General features: G+C 46.9%; 1 protein-coding gene across 1 annotated transcript in view; it reads left to right on the forward strand.

Annotated features, from left to right (window-relative positions):
- The window catches only part of ITPK1 (inositol-tetrakisphosphate 1-kinase), a 277,367-nt gene extending 260,700 nt beyond the window's left edge, over positions 1 to 16,667 (forward strand). Inside the window, exon 11 of the mRNA XM_038748822.1 lies at positions 10,310 to 16,667. Coding sequence (XP_038604750.1) covers positions 10,310 to 10,632 — 323 coding nt within the window. The 3' untranslated portion in view covers positions 10,633 to 16,667. The remainder of the gene's footprint in view (positions 1 to 10,309) is intronic.
- Positions 16,668 to 16,757: the final 90 nt, after the last annotated feature.

Consider the following 16,757-nt stretch of genomic DNA (forward strand, 5'->3'; position numbering starts at 1 on the left):
CGAATCAGGCCCTGGTAGGAGAAGAGTCTCTCAGCTGGGCTCTGCAGGGATAGCTCTGAATTTTCTTTTTCTTTCTTTTCACATATGGTCAGATTTATAGATGGCCAGTAGACCCAAGTGGATGAGAAACAGCTCAGAGGTAGGGTCAGACCTCTTAATCAAATCCTCATGTTCCATTACAGTTTAACTGTGATAATTCTGCCGTTGTTCACTCAAGGACATTGTTTTGGAACGATGCACGAAGTTCACAACCCACACTGCTTCTCAGAAAAGAGGGGCTGTAAACATCTGAGACCAAGAACCGGGGACAAATTTCCTGCCAGTCTGTTTACAGGGAATGAATAAGGTCCGAGAGACACACATGCATGCACACTCTCACACACACACACACACACACACACACACACACACACACACACACACACACAAGCACACACAGCCCATGCGCATGGTAGTTTTTTTTTTCTTTGGTTTGACTGTTCCCCTTGCACTATAGGTTGTGTATCACATCTGTGGAACAGGAGAACAGGCCCTGCAAGCTCTGGAAAATCTGAGTCCCGATAAAAATGAATAATGAATGGAGCAAAAAGCCCGGTGTACTCTCCCGTTGTTGAGGTCATCCATCTGATAGGGAGCGTGCGTTTCTCGAGATTGAAGAACTAGAGCTTTGTGTCATCTTCATTTTCTCTTGACATGTTTTCAGGAATGTCTTACTCTGTCAGAACTGGCAGCTCTTGCTCTTAAGTCTGTCAGCACGGCAGTCTGAGTTCTGGGAGCAAAAAGCCACCGTGTGGCCCGGGCTCCCAAAGTTCATGTTGTGGGTTGCGTTTGGACCCGCCTGACGAGTTGTGCGTCATGTTTTAGGGCATTGGAAAGGTCACCCTTTTCTGGTGGCACACTGGGGACAGCCCAGACTCACGGTGACCCACTGGGGGCTCATCTGTAGCCAATTTTATCTTCCTCCTCCGGCAACCCCTTGAGCAAGTCACCCCGTTTGTCTGGTCTTTAGTTTCCTTGGATGGAAAACATGGCTGCTGAGTTGTGATTCACATTTTGCATTGCTCTTTAAGTAACCTACCTTGTGAACTTGTTTTGGGTTTTCATTCCTGGGTTTAGAAAGTCCTATAGGGAAGCAGCATGGCCTAGTGGAAAGCGTACAGGCCTAGGAATCAGAGGACGTGGATTCTAATCCCCACTCCTCCATGAGTCTGCTGTGTGATTTGGGGCAATTCACATAACTTCTCTGTACCTCAGTTTCCTCATCTGTAAAATGAGGATTAAATCCTACTCCCCTCTACTTAGTCTTTGAGTCCCATGGTGGGACAGGGACTGTGTCCAATCTGAATTTCTTTTTTTGTTGTTGTTTTTGTTTATTTTTTATTATACGTACTTGCTACGTGCTTACTATGTGCTTAGCACTGTACTAAGCACAAGGGTAGATACAAGTTAATCAAGTTGGACACAGTCCCTGCCCCACATAGGGCTCACAGTCTTAATTTCCATTTTAAAATGAGGCAACTGAGGCCCAGAGAAGTGAAGTGACTTGCCTAAGATCACAGAGCAGGTGAACTGGTGGAGCTGGCATGAGAACCCAGGTCCTTCTGATTCCCAGGCCCTTGCTCTCTCCACTAGGCCATGCTGCTTATATCTTGTATCTGCTATATATTTGGCACCTAAGTACTTAACAATACCAGAATTATTATCATTATTATTGTTATCAGTATCATTATTGTTATTCTTTAGTTTTGAGGCACTTTCTGACTATGGCATTTATTGAGCACTTACAATGTGCAGACCACTGTACTAAGCACTTGGGAGAGTACAGTCCAACAGAGCCCTGTCTTCAGGAGGTGGAACAAGTGAGCCTATTGTTCCTGCTGTGCTGATTCTTGAAAGTTGGAGCCCTCTTGGGGTTTTCTGTTGCAAAAGGTTTTCTCCCTGGGCTGGGCAGGGCCTGGAGCAAAGTACTTGTTCTCTCCCCCGTACCCCCACCCCGTCCCATCCCTGATGGTTAATTCTCCGCCGGCCCCCAGCCTCCCTGAGCCAGCCAGCCAGGGATCTTGTTGGGAGAGAGATGAGCGATGAACCGTGCAGGAGCTAAGGGATCTCGGGAGGGCCCTGGCCTCCATCTGCTCTTGTTAGCCGCCGCCACCGTCTCACACCTCTGCCTGCCTGTCGGCTCCTTGGCCAGGGCCTCGCCAGGGAAGTGCTTGGCTTCTCCGGATTGATCCAGCAGAGGCTCCTGTAGGCAGGTGGAAGTCAGCCTCTGTTTGTGGTGGGAAACAGGGCCCGTGTTGCTGGGAAGACCTCGCAGAAAGGGAAAGGAGAGGCTATTCCGGGTAAGGGCAGAAACGTCCATTGTGTCCGTACTGTCAACAAATTCCTCCTCTTCCCTTCCTTGCAGCGGACAAAGATTCCCAGTGTAAGGGAAGCAGCATGGCCTAGTGGAAAGATCAAAAGCCTGAGAGTCACAGGACTTAGCTTCTAATCCCAGCTCTCCCAATTGCCAATTGCCAATTCAGCGCTTAGAACAGTGCTTTGCACATAGTAAGCGCTTAATAAATGCTATTATTATTATTATTATTAATTGTGAAACCTTGGGCAAGACACTTAACTTCTCTGTGCCTCAGTTTCTTCCACTGTAAAATGGGGATTAAATCCTACACCGTACTATATAGACAGTGCTTGACAAATACCACAAAAAAAAACAAGTGGCCATTGGGCTTCGTTTTGTCCAGGAGAGGTTTAGAAGGCATGAGCGAGGAGGCGATGGCCCACACTGACAGATGGAAATGAGACAGGAGCAGCAGGAATCTGTCCAGACCAATCAGTCAATCAATCAATCGTATTTATTGAGCGCTTACTGTGTGCAGAGCACTGTACTAAGCTCTTGGGAAGTACAAGTTGACAACATATAGAGACAGTCCCTACCCAACAGTGGGCTCACAGTGAAGGACGTGATAAGGGGCAGTAAAAGAGGACTGGAGGGGCCAACATGGAAGGTCTTTTGTGATCTCCCAACCTCCTGTCTCTCCCCACTTCAGTTTATACTTCACTCTGTTGCCTGGATTATCTTTCTACAGAAACGTTCTGGGCATGTTACCCCCCCCCCCCCCCCCCCCCCCACCAATAAAAACCTCCAGTGGTTGCCTATCAACTTCCATATCAAGCAAAAACTCCTCACTATTGGCTTCAAAGCTCTCCATCACCTTGCCCTCTCCTACCTCACCTCCCTTCTCTCCTTCTACTGCCCAGCCTGCACACTCCGCCGCTATCCTCGTCACTTCGCCTCGTTCTCGCCTGTCCCACCCGTCGACCCCTGGCCCACATCCTACCTCTGGCCTGGAATGCGCTGTGTCCTCAAATTTGCCAATCGCACTGCCCCAGGCTTACTTCCTCCAGGAGGCCTTCCCAGACTAAGCCCCTCTTTTCCTCAGCTCCACCTCCCCTCCGCCCTGACTCACTCCCTTTGCTCTACCCCCTGCTCCACAGCACTTGTGTATATATGTACATATCTATAATTCTATTTATATTAACACCTGCTTACTTGATGTATATATATATATAATTCTATTTATATTGATGATATTGATATCTGTTTGCTTGTTTTGATGTCTGTCTGCACCCTTCTACACTGTGACCCCATTGTGGGCAGGGATTGTCTCTCTCTGTTGCTGAATTGTACTTTCCATGCGTTTAGTACAGTGCCCTGCATGTAGTAGGCACTCAGTAAATACTAATGAATGAATGAATGCCTTCCCAAGGAACTGAGCAACTCAGGTCTCCAGGGGGCAGGTGCCTCTTCAGATGTTGTGAGGTTTCCTCCAAGCCCAGGGTTGTTATGACCTCTTCTCCTATAGCTGTCAGTTCAATCAGTCAATCATTCAATCAAATTTACTGATCGCTTACTATGTGCAGGGACTTTTAGACTGTGAGCCCACTGTTGGGCAGGGACCGTCTCTATATGTTGCCAACTTGTACTTCCCAAGCGCTTAGTACAGTGCTCTGCACACAGTAAGCGCTCAATAAATACAATTGATTGATTGATTGATTGATTGCAGGGCACTGTACTAAGCACTTGGGAGAGTTCAACATAACAATATAACTGACACATTCCCAGCCCCTATGAGAGGGCCTAATCCCCGATTTTCCTATTGCCACACACCTTCCTAGAGTTTTTTTTTTTGTTTTGTTTTCAATGTCAATTGCATCAACTGAATGTATGGAATTCTGTACTGGGCATTTGGGGAGCTTAAAGTAGAAGTAACAAGCCCAGTCCCTCCCTTGAGGAGTGTACAGTCGACTCGGAGAGATGGTAGGTGTAAATTGAGGAATACGTAATGGTTTAGATGGAGGGAGGGAATATAAACATTAAATGTGAACAAATAAGGTTATAAATGCATATATGCTACAGCCATAGGGAAGCAACATGACCCAGTGGAAAGAGCCTGAGCCTGGGAATCAGGAAACCTGGGTTCTCATCCTGGCTACACTACTGGCCTGCTGTGTGAGCTTGGGCAAGTCATTTTAACTGCTTTGTGTCTCCATTTCCTCATCTGTGAAATGGGAATAAAATACCTGTTCTCACTCCCTCTTAGATTGTGATTCCGTGTGTATCCAATCTGCTTTAATGTTGCCTACCCCCAGAGCTTAGCACAGTACTTAGCACATAGTAGGTGCTTAATAAATTTTGTTATTATTAAGTGATTGGTGGGATGGCACTGTAAACTCACTGTGGGCAGGGAATGTGCCTGTTAACTCAAGTATATTATATTTTCCCAAGCATTTAGTACAGTGTTCTATATCTAGTAAGTGCTCAGTAAATAACACTGATTGATTGGTTGATTAATGGCACAATCGGGAAGCAGCGTGACTCAGTGGAAAGAGCCCCGGCTTTGGAGTCAGAGGTCATGGGTTCAAATCCCGGCTCTGCCACTTGTCAGCTGTGTGACTTTGGGCAAGCCGCTGCACTTCTCTGGGCCTCAGGTACCTCATCTGTAAAATGGGGATTAAGACTGTGAGCCCCACATGGGACAGCCCCATCACCTTGTAAACTCCCCAGCGCTTAGAACAGTGCTTTGCACATAGTAAGTGCTTAATAAATGCCATCATTATTATTATAATTGGGAAGGTCGGGGATTAATCAGGGAGCGCCTCCCGGAAGAAGTGACTTTCCTTGCTTTTTTGGGGTATCAGAGGGTCTGTCCCAGGGGGAATCATTCGGACCTGAGGTGGATAAACAATGCCGGAGGAAGAGGGATGATTTGGTTGTGTTGGACGAAAGAAATGATGTTACGAGGTGCCAGCAATCCAAGCAAGGGTTTGGGAATGAAAGAGAAAGAGGAAAATCCCACATGGGAAAGCTCCCCTGCCTAACCTTCAGGGAGAAGAATCTAAAAGTCTCACCCTGAATGTCTGCCACCTCTTGATGTCTGTGGTCATTCTGATGACTTTTCACTCACTCTACATCCTAGCATACTGGAAAAAAAGTCTTGCCCACCAATCTCTAGATTAACAGATGGCTGCTCTTTACAAGGAATTTTACCCTCTGGATCATTTTAAATCTGCAGTTGAGATTTTTTTTCCCTTACATATATTTGCAGTGTTTTCCTCACTGCCTTTTTAAAATAGCTACAGTGTGGCATCATATTTCTTGGCTTAACCTGTGGGCTTTGATTAGGTGGCTTGGGGTCTGCAGCCTCTCCCACCCCTCAACCCCCCTCCCCTGCCTTCCTCGCTGAGTTTAGGTGGTAAAAGATACCTTACCTCTAAATATCTGCTACTGGTCTCGGCTAGAAAAATCTAAGATTCCTGTGGTGCATTCTGTTCCAAGATGGGTTTCTGAAACCCATCTCTGACCATGTTTAAGATCCTGTCCCTGGTAAGCGTTCAGAACTTCCTTGGAAGGTGAGGAGGCACTGCTCTGTAATCCTGCCAGAATGTCCTTGTTTTCCCTGACAATGCCCCAGGACAACGGAGGTCACCGCATCTTTGTACGTTAAAGCTGTCACCAGGGAAACAGCATATTCCAGGGTGTTTATGGAACAGCGAGTACATTTAAAGCTAATCCCGGAGACCTGAGTAGCTAAGAGGCTGGACCACTTCACTTAGCCTTCATTGACTTGTATTCAGTGTGGCCTAATGGGTAGACCATGGGCCTGGGAGTTAGAAGGACCTGATTTCTAATCCCAGCTCTGCCACTTATCTGCTCTGTGACCCTGGGCAAGTCCTTTCACTTCTCTAGACTGGAAGCTCATTATGGACAAAGAACGTGTCTGATACTTCTGTTGTATTATACCGTCCCAAGTGCTAAAGTACCAGTGCTCCGCACGTAGTAAGCACTCAGTAAATATGATTGATTGTATGGGTAGATACAAGTTAATAAGGTTGGACACAGTCCACGTCCCACAGCGCTTAGTACAGTGTGTGGCAAATAGTAAGCGCTTAACAAATGTCATAAAAGAAAATAAACAGATGGGAATGCTAAGTCCCTCGAGCCTGGAGAATTCACCCTGCCAAGTGGACTGCTGTGCTCAGAAGTGGCCGGGCCCAGCCAGTCGTGTGTTAAAAGGAGCAGCGTGAAGCAGCACTGCTTAGTGGTTAGAGCACGGACCTAAGAGTCAGAAGGACCTGGGTTTTAATCCCGGCTTCGCCCTTTGTCTGCCGTGTGTCCTTGGGCAAGTCAGTTCTCTGTAGCTCAGTTACCTCTTCTGTAAAATGGGGATTAAGACAGTGAACCCCATGTGGGACCTGGACCATGTCCAACCTGATTACTTTGTATCTATCCCAGTGCTTAGAACAGTGCCTGGCATATGGTAAGCACTTAGCAAATACCCTAAAAAATGGCTAGTACCTTACACTTCAATATCTGTATGAGTCTTCTCACTTTCTCACCTTTTTTAGAGTCCTGGCCACAACTGTACTGTAAGCTAGCATTGCAAATGCATACCTGATGCTTACAGGTGCAGAGCATCTAGTAAAATATTGGAACTGAACACCCAGGGAAGGTGTGCGGAGAGCTTGAAAAAGGTCGGCGACCATCTGTCTTTCATGGATTTGCTATCTCCCTTTCAGGTTACACGTATTCTGCTTTTTACCCCGACCCCACCACCGGCTAGGAAAAATGTCAGCTAGGCAGATTTGAAAACCTTTTGGCCCCAGAAGTCATCAGTACAACAGAACGGTAAAACGTGGAATTGGATTGGTATGATTTCTCTCTTAGTTGGCAACTTGGGTACTTTTCATGACAGCCAGAGAGCTCTCAGTAAATACCACCGTTACTCTAGCAGTGGTTGAATCGGCTTGTGTCTGGCTCTGAGCCTTGAAACGGTGACTCTGAAAGTTTGGTTCTGTGGCAGTGCTCCGTGGCATTCTGTTTGAGAGGCACCTCTGCCTTGAAGGTAGGGTTCGTGTGTCTCCAGAGACCTCTTCCTCTAATCCCGCTTCCGCTACGTGTCTGCTGTGTGACCTCGGTCAAGTCACTTCACTTCTCTGTGCCTCAGTTACCTCATCTGTAAAATGGGGATTGAGACTGTGAGCGCCATGTGGGACGGGGACTGTATCCAATCTGATTAACTTGTATCTCTCCCAGTGCTTAGTACAGCACTTGGCACATAGGAAGCGCTTAACAAGTACCGTCATTAATATTATTATTCCTCTCTTGTACTCTCCCAAGGGCATAGTGCCACTTAGCACCTTGTAGACAGAAGTGTAATTACCACTGATTGATTTGATTGTTGTGAAAAATTTCAAATCCTGCATCAAGAGACCTGAGATAGCTCTTGGAAATGGTGAAAATAAATCAGGAAGTGCACTGAAATCCGTTATTTCCTTGAGAGACTAGAATGTCTGGCTTCGGTGTGAATGTAACTTCTGTTTTAGTGTCTGCTCCCTGATGCCAAATGAGCCCCAACAGACTGTGGGCCTGATCCCCTAGAAGTTCTTTATGACCTCCTTTTAAGAACACTATAACTTCCAAACCCCAGTGGGTAAAAGCTTTAACCTCTTTTCCCCCCCACCTACCCTGGCCAGGTTCTTTTCCAAAGCCGTTCAAACATATTTTACAATCATTCTCATCCAATTTCTTTTCTGGAGCCATTTCTCATAGTCAGCAGGATCCAAGTTAGGAAACAGACATGAATGGAAAGTCCACAGATTGCCTTCTGTGCAGAGGATAAACCTGTTCAGATGTTCCTGTGAGCACATTCCCTGGGGTGAGCGCAAAGATGCTAGCAGTGGGCCTAGGACAGCTGGTTTTTGTTGCTTTTTTTTTCAGGGAGACAGAGTTTGAAGTGCTGAGCCTCTCCGTTTGTCATTGGGAGGGGAAGTCTGTTAATAACACCAACTGGCTTCACATCTTAGTCTGGGAAGTTCAAGTGATTTAATTAACATGTCATTTATTTGTTGCTCTTATTCCTTTTTACATTTGTTGAGGTTTTTTCTTGGTAAAGCAAGGCACTGTATAAGGGCTGGAGAAAAGTGCAAGGAGATGAATTTAGACATGGCCCCTGACCACAATCTTAAGAAGGTGAGGGAAACTGGGAGCAGGGTCCAAAGGAAAGTGATAGTAATGAACCAAAAGCAGTTCATTAATAAATGAGTACTTCAAGAAAAATAATGAGTGGTAGGTGATTAATGTTGAAGGGGCAGCTTTCAGGCCCCACACCAAGGTTTTCAGGCCACACACCACTCCGTCAGGGCTGTCCTAGCAACTGTCCCAGGGTCTGAGCAGTCCGAACAGGTATGCCACAGCTACATCTTCTGCTGGTCCACACAAGCGAAATAATAATGATTCATATTTATTGAGTACTTACTGTGTGCAGCGCACTGTACTAAGCGTTTGGGAGAGTAAAATATAACAGATTTGGTAGACACGTTCTCTGCCCATGATGAGCTTACGATCTAGAGATAATAAGCCCTCAGCCTAGTGGGAATGTGTGTCAGCCCTTTCTGGACTCTGTTCTTGCTCAAGTATAAACTCGGCAGAAGTGAGAGAGAAGTACTAAGTGCTTGGGAGAGAACAATGTAACAGAAACATTCCATTCCTACAGTGAGCTTACAGTCTAGAGGGGGAGACAGGCGTTAATATAAATAAAGTTACAAATATGTACATAAGTGCTATGGGACTGGGAGGGGGGATAGTCTTTTAGACTGTGAGCCCACTGTTGGGTAGGGACTGTCTCTATATGTTGCCAACTTGTACTTCCCAAGCGCTTAGTACAGTGCCCTGCACACAGTAAGCGCTCAATAAATATAATTGATTGATAAATATGGGAGTAAGTTGAGGCGACGCAGAAAGGAGTGGGAGGAGAGGGAAGGAGGGAAGGCCCCTTGGAGGAGATGTGCCTTCAGTAAGGCTTTGAAGTGGGAGAATGTTATTGTCTGTCAGATATGAGAAGGGGAAGGCATTCCAGGCCAGAGGCCATACGTGGGTGAGAGGTCGGTGGCGAAATAGACGAGATTAAGGTACAGTGAGCAGGTTAGCGTTAGAGGAATGAAGTGTGCAGATTGGGTTGTTATAGGAGAGTAGCAAGGTGAGGTAGGAGGGGGCAAGCTGATTGAGTGCTTTGAAGCCAGTGGTTAGGAGTTTCTGTTTGTTGCAGAGGTGGATGGGCAACCACTGGAGGTACTTGAGTGGGGAAACATGGACTGAACATTTTTGTAGAAAAATGATCCGGGCAACAGAGCGAAGAATGGATTGAAGTTGGGAAAGACAGGAGCAAGGGAAGTCAGCAAAGAGGCTTATGGAGTAATTAAAGCTGGATAGCTGGATAGGACAAGTGCTTGGATTGACATGATAGCAGTAGTCATTCATTCAACTGTATTTATTGATCACTTCCTGTGTGCAGAATACTGTACTAAGCTCTTGGGAGAGTAAAATACAACAATAAACGGACAGATTCCCTGCCCACAACAAGCTTACAGTCTAGAGGGTGGGGAGACAGACATTAATATAAATAAAGTACAAATATGTGCATCAGTGCTGTGGGGCTGGAAGTGGGGAAGAATAAAGGGAGCAAGTCAGGGTGACACAGAAGAAAGTGGGAGAAGAGGAAAGGGGAACTTAGTCAGGGAAGGCCTCTTGGAGGAGATGTGCCTTCATTAGGGACCATCCAGCATGGACCAGGCCAGGCCTCGGGTTTGTGTCTTTGAGAGGAAGGCTGTAGCCCCAACAGGTCTTTCTGCTCATCACTCTTAGTACTCCGGGGTGAAAGGGTGGTGCCCCGCCCTGGGGAATCTGACAGCTCGTCTGTGTCAGAGGGCAGAGGGTTCGACGGACTGAGTTAAATGATGTCTTTTCCTTTCTAAGGCTACGAGGGCGTGACTGAGTTCTTCACCGACCTCCTGAACCATATAGCGTCTGTCCTGCAGGGCCAGGTGCCAGAGCCGACCTCCCGGAACCACAGCAACCTCCTGGCTGACCCGTCCGGCGGCCTGGCGGGCGATCGGACATGCGGCCCCGGCCCGGGGTGCTGTGGCCTGATGGGAAAAGACTCCTCCTGGATTGTGGAGAGCGAGACCAATGGCTCGGTGAAGCTGCAGCACCAGAGACTTGGCTACAACGCGGCCGTGTCCCCCAGCTTCCAGCAGCACTGCGTGGCCACTCTGGCCACAAAGGCGTCCTCTCAATAGCCAGCCGGCGCCAAAGACCAAGGGCAGGCAAGGCGGGGCGGGGGGTGCTCAATCACAATAACCAAGCGAATGACCCGTCACAGTACTCCGGCTAAAAGATTTCCATTGATTTTTTTTTTTCTTTTTTTAACCAGAATAACTGATGAAATGATCTTTAGGCTGAAAAGGAAAGGAAGACAATGCCCAGACATAGTGATCCGACCCCAAGAAAAGGGATGCATTTCCTCAGATTCCAGTTTCAGATCTCTTAACGAGTTTACACACGCTTGTGTTTTTAACACTAGACCCTAATGTGGGACGGTTGGTCTTTGCTTTCCGTGATTTACTTGGCTGTTGTTGCTGCGATCGATGTTTGTTGGGGTTTTTTTCTTCTTTGTAAATTACAAGTAACTCCCATGTGAAAGCCGGAAGGTGTTGAGGCGGGGGCGGTGTGTGAATATGATGATTCAGAGGGGAGGATTCAACTCCTCAAAATTCTTCCCTTTTCCTCCCCGCTGATTCTTCTCCCTCACCTTCCATCTTTGTTCTTCCATCTTCTCTCATCCCCTACCTGACCTTAGAAAAGGTCTGGAATTCTCCAGGTTCTTGTAAATAAGGCCCAGGATATTTGAATTGGAGAAGATGGAGAAAGTGGGCACCTGCCCTGCTGAAACAGGATCCAGAATGGACATTCAGCCCCTAAATAGCCCCTAGGTTCTAGTGCCAGTCATTCTTTCTCTACCTGTTGCCCCGGGCAGCTGGAGCTTGGGTATCTGCCCCGGGAGCTGCCCGTCAGTCGTTGGGGAATGGAAGTGCCAGTTTAAGCCCAAAGAGCTTGGCTTTCACGATTGTCATTGAGTCATTAGTCGTGTGGGACTGTTGGACTGACGGGCTGGGCTCCGGCCGCAACTCCAGGTTATGTAAACCAGGACTGTCTTGGGGGGACTTGGATTTGACATGATTGTGGGAGAAAGCTACTGTCCTCTGCTGAAGGAGATTATTTGTTTTAGTAAGCCAAGCTACACATTGACTGTTCCCACCAAGGGGATTGCCCACGTTCATTTGAAAAGCCCCGAACAGTCCGGCGAGACCGAGCAGAGAAGAGAACGTAATGAAGTCAAACGAAGCCGGTAAGTTGCTTCTCAGTGGGGCAAGCCCTCCCTTCTCCAGTCCACCTCTAGCCTCTACCACCTCATGGATCACCAGCCCGGCCATCACGAAATGAGTCAGGTGCGAAACACGGTACCATTCTAGCTGCAGGGGTGCTTCCTCCAGACGGTGCAGCCCAGAGGCGGAGAGAAGCTGTGCTTCTCAAAATGCTTGGGATTGCTCATCTCCCCGACCACCTGTGGGAGCCCAAGCTCGAATCCCCTTCTTAAATCCTCTTTCCAGTCTCCTCTGGGACAGACCAGAACGAAAATCTGTGTTTGAGGAGAGTGCAAACTCTTTCCAAAGTTGGGAGAGATGGACACTTTCCTGAAATCTGGTTTTGTGTTGTGGCTTTTCCCTTTGGAACCAAAGCGCCCCACCTCAAAGCTGAAAGGAAACCCTCCGGACCTCTCTGTTTCATGTGCAATGAAGAGACCATCACTAAGAATTTACCATTGTATACTCTTTACGGTACGAACAGGGAACTGACATGGGAGAGACGCATCCTTTGGACTTGATGGGAGGGGCGAGCGGTCACCTCTGGGAAGTGGAGAAGGGAATGGGAAAGAAGACTGAATCAGGTGGAAAATATCAAGCGGTTTAGGGGCCCAAGAGCTTTGACACTGACAACATTTACAAGGCTGCATGTCAGATTCAGTGCTGTTTCTGCTTCTACCTTTTGAGTCTGAGTGGATGAATCCAACGCCCTGGGAGAGCTGGCTTAGCCTTTTTTTGCACTGCTCTGTTTTTTTCAAAATAAACTACTGAAATAGAACTGCATCGTACACTTGTTTACAAAAAAAAAATTGCTAAAGTGTGTTTTGTAATGCTCTAAAGTCTTAATTTTTTTTTTTTTAAAAAAAAGCTTTACCTTTTTAATATAAAATCCAGATCCTGGCTTTAACTAGAAAGCAGGTGGAATTTGTTCATGTCTCCCCTGAGTGGGGTCATTTCTCTATTTTAATCTAATATAATTTATTTTTACTTATCTGATGTTTCACACTTCACCCTTGGACACTGATATCCAGTAACTCTTTGTAGACGACAGCATTTTAATGGGACTTAGTCGATGTGATGCGGCTATATGGTAATTGCTTCTGCTTGCTGGAAAAAATAATTGGTAATGGAATTTCATGTCCCTTGTGATTTAAGGAAAAGCCTAGAAGTGGAGAAAATTTGAGGAGAGGGAATCAGTCAGTTTTCCAGAGGACCATTGAAGTTTCCATCCTAGTTTAGATAAGTCTATTCTAAAAGATTTCATAATTAAGTTGCTTTATTCCTTTCTTTCTTTCTTTGGGCTAGGGGTAGAGTGGATAGAATTTAATGATTTTTTTGATAATGGTGTTTCTGTTAAGAAAGGAGTGTATTTATTCTGAGAGTCCGCTTGCCTTTGTATGCTAGCTTTTGTTCCCTGCCTTGGTGTCCTTGGTCCAGGCATTTGGGCTTCTCCAGGTTGGGCAACAGGGCCCCAAAGTTCATCCCAGTGGGGTTTTCTGGGTAGGGGAAAGAAGACTCATTGCTGCCAACACTTGAGAGGCTGCCTGTGGGAGGTAGACAGCGGATCCTGGCAGTTGCACATTCGCCATCCACTGAAATAAAGCTGGTCTTTGTGAGGCTGGAACCCAGAAGTAGATTTTCCTCCTTCTGCCCAGGTTTCCACAGTAAGCAACGGTTCTACCTCTTAGGTGGCAACAGCTTGCGACGGGTTTCGGACATGTACCTTGTTAGCAAGCCAAGGTCAGCGGCAGCGCTTGTCTGGCAAAGGAAGGGGGTCTGCTTGACATCAGTGGCCTGGATGGGCAGCCCGGAGCTGTGACAAGAAGCTGGAGGCAGAGGTTAGTCGGGGTCTTTCCTCATTCACGTGTTGCTGTACTCGTAGTTCTCACGGAACCGCATCACGCCAGGGGTGAACCCTAGTGCCCTGCGGCACTGCCAGGCCTCGGAGTGACTTGGAATGCTCTATTTTCTGTTCTCTGCTCTCTGAATTACACGTGACCCTATTTTCAAATCCTGTGTTGGGGCAAGAGCTCTGTCCGTCTGGCCGGCAAGTTAGATTGCAGAGAAGATCCAAGGTGAACTGGCAGGTAAGAAAGCAGTTGAGTCCCAGGGGCCCACCAGCCTTCATTCCCAGGGCATGGGTGGCCAAGTTGCAGGCACAAATTTTTTTTATTGGGGCCGAACCGCCCAAGCCCCACAAATTAAGGTGGGAGAGGTCACGGTCCAGGTTGAGGTATTAGGGGTCTCGGAGTAGATTGAAATTTGCCATCAAGTTTGGCGGAGGGTTACTCAGTGACGCAGCCTCTGGTTAGTGTTCTTGGAGGAGGAATTGGGTTTCGGCCTTCAGATGATCACGAAGGAGACGTTTCTAGCGGGTCAGTCTAGGCGCAGTAGAGCCTGGTAATGGTTCTAGATGAAAACCAGCTCGTGACGTGGGTGAAATGATGGGTTTTCTGCTCAAAACGGGATTGGTGTAACGCTAGTCCGTGTGGCCTTAGGAAAGCCTGCTGAAAATGGGCTCTCTTGGGTTTTGCTACATTGCAGCCTGAAAAATAAAAAATAATGCCTGTCCCATCCCCTCTAACATCCTCAGACCTTCCTCGATCTCTTGGTTCCCCAAATCCTTGCCCAACAGTAATGTGACACAGGCTGGCAGTTTTCAGGCTGACTGACAAATGTAGCTTTCACTTGAGTGCTAAAAATCTATATTTTTTTAATGAATAGTCTATAACATATACATATATAACACAGTAGCTGTAATAACCTAGAAATACCCCACCTTCTTGTCTCCCATTTTTCTTCATTGGTGTCGCTTTTTTGGCTGTAAGGATGCTTTGCGGAGTCATCGCGTGAAAATCAGTAGTGGCGTCCAATAGTATTTTAATTTGAAGTCTGAGAAACAATTTCTGAGATGTAAAGAATGAAAGCCTGGCCCCTTTCAGACACACAATCTTTTCTGTTAGCTTGCTGATTTTTCTCTTGTTTAAATGGCATCTTGACCACCTTTGACCCCGAGAGCCTGGTGAATCCACTCCCCAGAAACAGTCCAGTCCCTTCCTTGCTTCCTTCCGTTCTCATTCCCTGGGCCAAGCTCCTGTTTTAAGCATGGTATTCAGAGAGCTTCCTCAATTGTTAAAAACCCTGCTCCCTCCCCTAGCAGGTCGAGGGTGGGCTGAAGTTCATCACAAGCCCCATGAGTCTCCCTTCTGGCAGTCCTTTGGGTTGCCAAAAGCCTGGACTGACCGAGGGCTCTTTTGTGTCCCTCAGCCATGACTCCCAGGGTGTCTGGAACAGTCCCTGGAGGTAGGATCAGTTCCAGCTTCCCCAGAGATGCTTTCTGCAGGCCCTGGGCCTGGCTGGGTAGAGGACTGTCCCTTCTGGTCAGATGCTTGGCTAGAAAGTGGACTGGAGTCATTCTTGTCCTTCTACTTCTCTTCCTTCTCCTCCCCCTCCTCCCATAAGGGGAGTGCTGGGCCAAACCCATCTTGGCCTGACTCCAAAGGATTTAGGTTGTTCCAGGCCTATCTTACGACTGAAGGGAGAAAAAAAAACAAGCCGTGGCTTCCAGCTCCAACATGGGTATTTTCTGTTCCCGTGGATGGAAAGCTTCTTGTGGACAGGAAATCGCATCTACCAACTCTGTTGTTCTCCATAAGATGGAAAGGGCTCATCACATAACTTCCACCAGGCCCAGCGTTTCTGTGTCTTCCGGGGCACAGTGGCCTCCGCTAGCATTTCCCAGTCCGATTAAGAATCTCGCATTCTCCTGGCAGGGTTGGCTCATGGTTCTTCCGCAAGGCAGCTATGTCTTTCCCAAAGTGCCCACCCTGAAAGGCACGTGGGGTCAGGGCTGACCCGGGGGGCTGCCTGCAGTGCCTCGTTACCCCCTTGTCGGCTCAGTGTTCCAGTGGAACCTGTGATCTGGATCTTGTGCCACAGAGGCTTTGAGAGCTCATGAGGTCCCGGAGAACAGAACAGTTACAGAGCCGAATGTCTGGAGAGAAACGGTGTCTTAGCCACGTTATTGAAGAGAAAGCAGGTTTCCTTTTGGTGGGGTGCAAGAGCCGAAGAGGCTTTTAACTTTCTTACCATCCCCTCTCTGATTTTTGAACCTGTAGTTCTCGGTTCCAAATTACTCAATAGTTCTTTTCGAAAAGCTTAGGTGTGCTCTTCCTTCCTGATGCTGGCAGCCACTCCAGCAGGGCTTTCTTGTCTCTTGGGCAAAAAGAAGGTTGGATGCAGGTAATCTTGGGAAGAGATTGGGTGCATGTTGTTTTGGGGGTTTTTTTTTTCATTCTATTTTCTCTCCTTGGAGTTTAGCCCTTCTCTCCCCTCTATCCCTTGGTCTTCATGGGTTTGGTAGGCAGTGATAGTTCCCAGAGCCAAACTCTTCCCCCACTTACAGATCCTTCTTGGGTAGTGTCACCATGATGTTTGCGATTGCAGAATACAGCTTTAGAGTGTTAACAAGTGTGTTTCGTGATAACGTAACTTGCTTCGATTCTGTTTGCAGGTGACCTTTACCAAAATTCCAAGCTGTTTTGTACTTTGTGTATATAATATATATAATATATATATTTATATATATCTAGGAAATATATATATAATATATATAAGGATCATGGCTTACTGTAAAAAACCCAAACTCTGTTACTTGGCTCTTTTAGTTTATTGCATGACTTTGTCCATGTGATGATGATAATGATGACGGTGGTACATTTTAGGCCATTTGTTTCAGCGGCCAGTGATCCTGTTCTCTCTGTTTGCCAGTCAGCTGTGAGAGGCACTGTTTTGGTTTTAACAGTATGGTGAAATTCAGTAAGAATTGTATTGTTGTTTTCTGTAATTGTTTTGGAGACAGAACTGTCCCTTGGAGACACACGAAGAAATAAATGCCTTACATCAACCACCCTTGATTGCATTTCCTTAGGCTGCATGTGTGATTTTCACCAAAAGATGTAGAAGCATAATAATAATAATAAGTGTAGCATTTGTTAAGC

This window comes from Tachyglossus aculeatus, chromosome 1 (genome assembly GCF_015852505.1).
Source record: "Tachyglossus aculeatus isolate mTacAcu1 chromosome 1, mTacAcu1.pri, whole genome shotgun sequence".
In the NCBI taxonomy this organism is placed as follows: Eukaryota; Metazoa; Chordata; class Mammalia; order Monotremata; family Tachyglossidae; genus Tachyglossus; species Tachyglossus aculeatus.